The sequence below is a fragment of the Phragmites australis genome, chromosome 17 (genome assembly GCF_958298935.1).
Source record: "Phragmites australis chromosome 17, lpPhrAust1.1, whole genome shotgun sequence".
In the NCBI taxonomy this organism is placed as follows: domain Eukaryota; kingdom Viridiplantae; phylum Streptophyta; class Magnoliopsida; order Poales; family Poaceae; genus Phragmites; species Phragmites australis.
In genome coordinates this window covers 9,331,352-9,339,341 of record NC_084937.1, presented here as the reverse complement: position 1 = coordinate 9,339,341, position 7,990 = coordinate 9,331,352, and the positions used below count along the sequence as shown (strand labels likewise).

The window sequence follows — 7,990 nt, the reverse complement described above, 5'->3', positions numbered from 1 at the left end:
AAGTTTGATTATACGTACAAACATACTCAAAACTCAACCCATGGTGTACAGACATCCAGTGATATTTGCATTATTGCAAATGAAAATGGTGCTATGTCATATACGAGGAATTAATAGCTAGACTATTGACTTTTTAATTGCGCTCAACGACCACATTATTTCACCGGCGCTTGCAATGCACGGCCCCTCGACTCTATTTAAGCAGCCCAAGCTCGCCGCCACCCTTCATCACAACAAGGAGGCGCAACACGAGCCAGCTTGCATTGGCTCCCACCGCTGCTCCTGCCCTCCCAGTCTCCGAGGCTTCCCAGTTCCGGCCCACACGCCGCTCATTCCGCATGGCGTCCGAGCACCAGCAGCAGCACATCCCCGCGGTGCCGAGGTGGACGCCGAGCCCGCCGCGGCGGCAGGGTCGCGGGACCGACGATGATGGCGACGCCGCCGCCTCTGAGCTCGGCGCGTCCATGCGCAGCACCGACGGGTTCCCGTTCGGCAGCGGGCGCTCGTTCGCGCGCCCGCCGTTCCTGCTGCCGCAGTCCTCGCTGGAGATCAGCGTGGCGGAGACCGGGGGCGGCAGCGCCGTCGTCGTCCGCGAGAAGTCCCTGCGCCGCATCGACGAGGGCGTCGTCATCTCCTGGGAGGACCTCTGGGTGTCCGCGGGCGGCGGCAAGGGCGGCCGCGTGTCCATCCTCTGCGGCCTCAACGGGTACGCACGCCCCGGCGAGGTCCTCGCCATCATGGGCCCGTCCGGCTGCGGCAAGTCCACCCTTCTTGATGCCTTAGCAGGTACGTACATATATACGCACGCACGTAAATCTTGCGAAACCGTCCTGCACGCTCATGTGTTCCATTTCAAACGACCTTCTTCACAAATCAAGCAGAAGATTATATATGCGATATGTCCACGCGATCGATGCGATCTCTAGTTTCCTTGACTTGCGGCTCTTATTAATACCGTGCATGTTGCATTTCTGAGGTAACAGGACGGCTAGGTTCGAACGTGAGCCAGAAGGGAGACATCCTGATCGATGGCCGGAGGCAGAAGCTAACGTATGGAAGATCGGTAAGTCATGGGAAATCTCGTTTAATTTTCTAGCTAGCTAGTATAATAAAGATGGATATATGGAACATCGATCCCATATTCACGTACATCGGTAGTGCATGGGCGTGGACTGATGATATACATCCATATGCTCGCGCTACGTCGTACGTACGTGCAGGCGTACGTGACGCAGGACGACATGCTGATGACCACGCTGACGGTGCGCGAGGCCGTGCACTACTCGGCGCAGTTGCAGCTTCCGAGCGCGATGACCGCGGCGGCTAAGCGGGAGCGCGCGGAGGAGACGCTGTGCGAGATGGGCCTCGAGGGCGCGGCGGACACGCGCATCGGCGGGTGGATGCACAAGGGCATCAGCGGCGGGCAGCGCCGGCGTGTCAGCATCTGCATGGAGATCCTCACGCGCCCCGCGCTGCTGTTCCTGGACGAGCCCACCAGCGGGCTCGACAGCGCAGCCTCGTACCACGTCGTGAGCCGGATCACGCGGCTCGCGCGCCATGAGGGCATGACCGTCGTCGCCGCCGTGCACCAGCCCAGCACCGAGGTGTTCGGGCTCTTCCACGGCCTCTGTCTCCTCGCCTACGGCAAGACCGTCTTCTTCGGCCCCGCCACCGACACCAACCAGGTTCGTACGCCACAACGCGCTTTGCCATCGCTAATCGTTGTTGACCATCTAATTAACTTCTTCATTTACAAGAGAAAAACAAATTATTAATGGAGGTGGATTAGATATGGCTAGAAAGACAAGACGTACATACGTGTTTGGACTTTCCACCCCTGGTCGCTGGATTCACACTTTCAAGTTTGAACTGTCGTTGGCTCAAATGAATCGCTAAGATCGCATCAAAATCGCATGAAATATTATTATTCTCTCATTAATATTATCCATTTTAAGTCAATATATCTGGCCCATATTTCATCACTTCCAGTAACAGAATGACAAGTGTACGTTAGTTTTTGAATATATATATTTGGTAAGAATCGAAGTAGGAACTCCGCTAGCTGAAAATAAGATTATGGCGCTAGAATGTAGTACACCTCAAATTTATTGAGCTACAGAAGACAGTGATGGAACCGGTTAGGACGTCTCTAATAATCGGAGACAGCTGTTATGTGTTGGTTGACAAAATACATTTTTTAATAGTATGATTAGTATAATTTTTATACCTCTTAGAGAAGAGAGAGGAGTAAGTATTACGAGAGAGAAGTATTAGTTTTTAAGAGAAGAGATAAAAAATTAGTACTTATAAGTTATCATAGCATTTATCATAGCACTTTCTTTCCCTATAAGGTATGAAGAATTGTAAATAATAAGACCCACATAAATTTTAAAAAATATGTTATTTAAAAAAAAATAGTAACTATTTATAACCATTAATGATACTCTTAAAATCAGAAGCCTGCAAACATGCAGTCCTTCTGCTTGCTGCTCTTCAGTGCGAACTTGCAGTCCTGCTAGTTGCTTTGCTGAAGAGCAATAATACACCATTAATGCCAACAGCAGGGCACAATTGCAGAGCATCTATATCCAAATTGATGACGTGTAGGTAGTAGATTTCACTGCATCTGCGCCACTTTCTTAATTTGGTTTGACTTGAGCTGCTCCATATTTCATATTATCTTCAATAAATATTCTAAAAATTTATTTTTATAAAATTATTATAGTATCTTGTAACATTATTACAATATTTTTTTATTTTTAACCGTTACTTTATTTTTATTTTTTATTCTTTTTCTCCTTTAAATCTATAGTTATTCTTATAAACAGTATTAAAGAAGAGAGAGGTTGCAAATTTAGAGTATCCACGCTCTGTCCGCTGTCCGCATTCCTATAGCAGGAGATACGGCTTATGCTGGAGCCGTTTGCTGGCTGTACTTCCGTGCTGGAGATGGCCTCAGCTCTGCATCGCATCAGTGATACCACGGTTCTCACAGAATTTTCAGAGAATAATACGGACAAGTTGCAGATCGATAGCTCATAGCTCTGCAAAGATAGTGGTTACTAGCATTAAATAGTGGTTACTAGCATTAAATATAGAAGTAGTAGGTTAAGACTATCTCCAGCAGTTACTTTAAATTTTCATCCTCAAAAATACTATTACAGCATCCTCTATCACTATTACAGCGTCCTTTATTTTTTCATCTCCAGCAGCTACCCCATTTCCTATCTTCTACTCCTCTTTTTGGACCCGTCTGTCAGCCTCTGTGAACAGTGTTGGTACAGGACTGCTACAGTGTTGGTACAGTACCCACGCGTTTTCCTGCCTCCGGGCCCACTGCCAGCCCTGTAGCACTGGGTGCGGTATCGGCTGGAGTGCATTTTCCAGTACTACCGTACTTTGCGGAGTACTGTAGCACTGGATACTATCTTTATTGTATTGGAGTTGGTCTAACAACTATGCAAGAGAAGTCCAGATGCAACAAATTATCGATGTGACTCAAGGCAAATTAATAATTAGGAAGAATTAGGTCACTCTTTGAATACTAGCCTTCTCATGGTCAATTTTTTTCAGCGAAACTATTCTCGTTGTCTTTTTTTTTTGAAACGAAAAACTACTCTCGTTGTCAAAGTGACCAGTCGGTTTCGAGCAGGGAGTGCAACGAAATTAGGAAGAAATTAAAACACGCGTCTTTGCTAACTGACCATGGCGGTCGTGAGCTAAGAACGAAAGAAAAATACAAGATCGGTCAGCAGAAAATAACTGAAAATGACAGTAGCACTTTCAAAAAAAAGAAAAAGAAAAAAAAATGACAGTAGGACAATTTTATGGACCAGCATACATCTTAAATTTCAGACATGCTCCATGGTTTGAGACTTGAGTTCCAGGACTCGTAGTACAAACATCATGCTAGTAGAATACTCCTAGTAGTTCTGGTCGGGCTGCACTGGAATTAAATTTTCATTATCTTAAAAAAGGTAATTCTGAAGAAATTCTTGCCTTTTCAGATTAGTACAAATTACTCAGCTTGCATTTCATTACATTATCCACAGTTCTTCGCTCTGAGCGGGTTCCCCTGTCCTTCACTGATGAACCCTTCCGACCACTTCCTAAGGACCATCAACAAGGACTTCGACAAGGTGAGCACATCACGAGATAGCGAGAGCTACATACTCATTCAACTCTTTTTGTCACCTTAAAAACTGTAGTAGTAGCTGAAAGCTGCGGCTCGCTGGTGAATCGACGTAACTCCTCACTTCCCCTTGTACACGTTGTGTTCGTCAGGACATCGAAGAAGGCCTCAACGGGGTTAAAATGACCACGGCTCAGGCAATCGACGTGCTGGTGAGCTCGTACAAATCCTCCGTCCACATGGAGAAAGTGACGCGGCAGATCGCCGACATACGCGAAACTGTGAGTCATACATCTCATTGTGATCTTTCAGAAAATATACCACATTCAGCACGGACTCTACCAGCACTGCATGTTTACCGATTTTCTTGCACTGTGTGAGCGCCAAAATTTACAAGTTTTATATATGGTCCATCTTTCTTTTTTTTTTCTTTTTTTTTGCAGGCAGGGGCAGTGGTGAAGCAGGAATGGCAGCCGAGCTTCGTGACACAAACCTTCGTGCTCACCAAGAGGTCATTTGTGAACATGTACAGGGACCTGGGCTACTACTGGCTGCGATTCGCCATTTACATCATGTTGTGCCTCTGCGTCGGCACCATTTTCTACAATGTCGGGCATAGCTACGGATCGATCCTTGTGCGTCTATTTACATTCATGATTCTTCATCGCGCATCCGATAGTATATAGTGCATGAATGTACGGTGCTCATCTGAAAAACTCTGCAGGCTCGTGGTTCCATGCTCAATTTCGTCGCCGCTTTCCTCACCTTCATGGCCATCGGAGGATTCCCGTCATTCGTCGAGGACATGAAGGTCCGGCTCAGCCTCAGCTCGTTTATTCATTGATTATCGAATTGCTCATCTAATCTAATCATGTCATTAACTATGCAATGCAGATCTTTGGACGGGAGAGGCTTAACGGGCACTACGGGGTGGCATCGTTCGCGATCGCCAACACGGTGTCGGCAGCGCCGTACTTGGCGCTCATTTCCGTCGTGCCGGGCGCCATGGCCTACTACCTTGTCGGCCTCCAGCGCAGCTTCGGCCACTTCGCCTATTTCGCCCTCGTGCTGTTCACGGCAATGATGGTCGTGGAGGGCCTCATGATGATCGTGGCCAGCGCTGTCCCCGACTTCCTCATGGGCATCATCACCGGAGCCGGCATCCAGGGCGTCATGATGCTCAACGGTGGCTTCTTCCGCCTCCCCAACGACCTACCCAAGCCCGTCTGGCGGTACCCTATGTACTACATCTCCTTCCACAAGTACGCCAACCAGGGGTTCTACAAGAACGAATTCCTGGGCCTCACCTTCCCCAACAACCAGGCCGGCGGTGCCGCCACCATCTCCGGCAGCGAAATCCTGAGGGACTACTGGCAGGTGCAGATGGGGTACAGCAAGTGGGTCGACCTCGCCATCCTGTGTGGGATGGCCGTGCTCTACAGGGCGCTCTTCTTTGCCATCGTGAAGCTCACCGAGATGGTGAGGCCCATGGTAAAGGGGTTCAGGTTCAGGAACACCGCGCCGTCGGTGCACGTTGCCATGCAGGGCTCCGGCAGTCCATGATCCATGCAGTTGCAAACGTAGGGGAAGTATGTAGAGGGCTGCTCTTCTTCCTCCTCTATCTAATCTCTCTTTTTTTCCTTCTTCTCTTGAAAATATATGATATTTAGTGATAGCATAGTAGTAGTATGTATGTATTCAGGTGTGCAGTCTTGTCATATTCCCATTGACAAGGGGCATCTTGCAAGGCTTAATTGCATGGTATGGTTTTATTTATGTATGGTATGGTAGTAAATGGGCTTATCACTCATGGGAGTTTTTTTTCCCATTTTGTAGCGCGAAGTGAAAATAATAAATGCCTATTTCTTTCCCTTTTTCCAAGAGGACAATAATATGAGTCATGTTTTTTTTTTAAAAGAGGCATATATGTTTTTTATAAAAAGGAAGCTTTATTGATTCTTATTGTCACATCAAAGAGATACCGTATAATAATGCACTTCCGGCCTCGGCATAATTGAGATGCACACAACCAACAAAATGAAAAAAGAAACAAGAAACAAAAAAGAAACTCAACCGGAAATGCCTGACATATTAATGAGAGGGTAATACTCCAGTGCAGGCCTATGATGGAAGAGCATCTATCCGTAGTCTAGACTGCCATCCAAATCGAGTAAAAAGCTCACTGACCATCCAGTCCAATTGTGGGCACAACTTTGCTACTGTCTCTCAATACTCCCACCATTGCAGAATAGATCACGTATGGAACTAGCACGTACAAGTATAAATAACCTATATAGGAGAAAAGTTTTCTTGTTAAAGATAATATTATTTCTGTATAACCATAATGACCAATAAAAGGTGGCTACCGCCAAAATTATATTAGCCTTCTATTGTTTACAAACATGTTTGGTGCACTACAAGATGAGTTAAGATTCAACGCTACCTGGACGATAAACCATGCATTTCGGCCAATACGACAATAAAAAAAAGAGGTGCATAATAGTTTCATCTTTGGGACAAATCCAACACTTCTAGCTACCTACCAATATCTTTAAGATAAATTGTCTTTGATTAATTATACCCTTTGTGTAAGTACCAAAGGAAAATTTTGATTTTTAAGAGTAACCTTTATTTTCCACAGTTGTGTATTCATAATTGGAATGTCACTATGTAGGAGAGCATGATATAGGGAATTTACACATAATTTTCTAGATTAGTTTAAATTCCATAGAAATTCATCTTGCTCTTGTGGTAGGTATAAGGTGCTGAAGCAACTTGTTCCACTTTATCAATTTTGGTTCTATTAGGTTCAACCAAAATGAAATATTCGGTGGAAAGGATTGTAACACTTTGTGCATATTTCACATGATATTATATAAGCATGGGTATTGGTCTCTCAGTGACAAGTTTCCCAACTATTGGTTCTCCCCTAACCGGATTTGAGATCCATTTTTTATGATGAAAGTTAAAGCTGTCCAAATGGGCCAAGCCGAAGCCCATCACTATAGGCACGACTCAGGTATGACACGGTCTGAGCTTAACCAGGCCGGGCTGGCACGGCAAGTGACGACGGGTCGTGCTTAGGTTGAGTGCGCGGCACCGTGCCAGCACGGCACAGCTAGGCATGGCCTGGCCCGACACGCCGTTAGCCTAGCGAGGCATGATCGGCCTAGCTTAGCACGCCAGCGGCTTAGCTAGGCACACCAAGGCACAGCCATCCCAGCACGCCTGGCCTGGTGCCTAGCCATTGGCGCTTGAGGCTGGGTCAGCTGGGCACGAGTGGCACAGGCAGGCACGTTAGGGTGCACCCGGGTTAATGGGTTGCGCCCAACCCGCTAACCTGTTATTTTTGAATTTTCTAGTCGTTTGTGACCGTTTGGGCTAAAAAAGCAAAATAAATTGCAAAAATCACCATTTTCACATATAAATAGAAGATCACTCTACGCTTCCATTCCACACCTGCAACAATATTTGCTGTCTTGTTTCCTCCTCTTATTCTTGTCTCAAAGTTCTTGAGAATTTGTGATAATTTGGCAAAATTAGTTTGAATTGTTGCTAAACATTTGAGAAATTTCAACATCGTCATCCTGCTATCTTGAAGAAATCTTGGTGATTTTTTTTGCATCGATGTTCTTTCTTGTTTCTTCTTCTTCCATTCTTTGTTTTATTATTTGATTATGTCTAACTCTGAATATTTGAATTTTTTTAGTGTCATTCAACATTGATCATGGACGCCGATGATCATGATCATGATAATACGTCCATTGATCATGATTTTTTTTTGTTCAAGGACTCTTAGGGGACCGCGATCCCTTTGATAGCAGTGCTCCAGGTGAAGAAAGACCTGACGATGAACCT

General features: G+C 45.9%; 1 protein-coding gene across 1 annotated transcript; it reads left to right on the top strand.

The window, feature by feature from the left end:
* The first annotated feature begins 243 nt into the window (after window positions 1-243).
* Window positions 244-6,024, top strand: LOC133896678 (ABC transporter G family member 1-like). Its single transcript, XM_062337273.1, has 8 exons — window positions 244-786; window positions 984-1,063; window positions 1,221-1,685; window positions 4,053-4,139; window positions 4,285-4,413; window positions 4,576-4,767; window positions 4,857-4,943; window positions 5,027-6,024. Exons 1-8 carry the CDS (start codon window positions 339-341, stop codon window positions 5,693-5,695), a joined length of 2,157 nt encoding a protein of 718 aa, XP_062193257.1. The 5' UTR covers window positions 244-338; the 3' UTR covers window positions 5,696-6,024.
* Window positions 6,025-7,990: the final 1,966 nt, after the last annotated feature.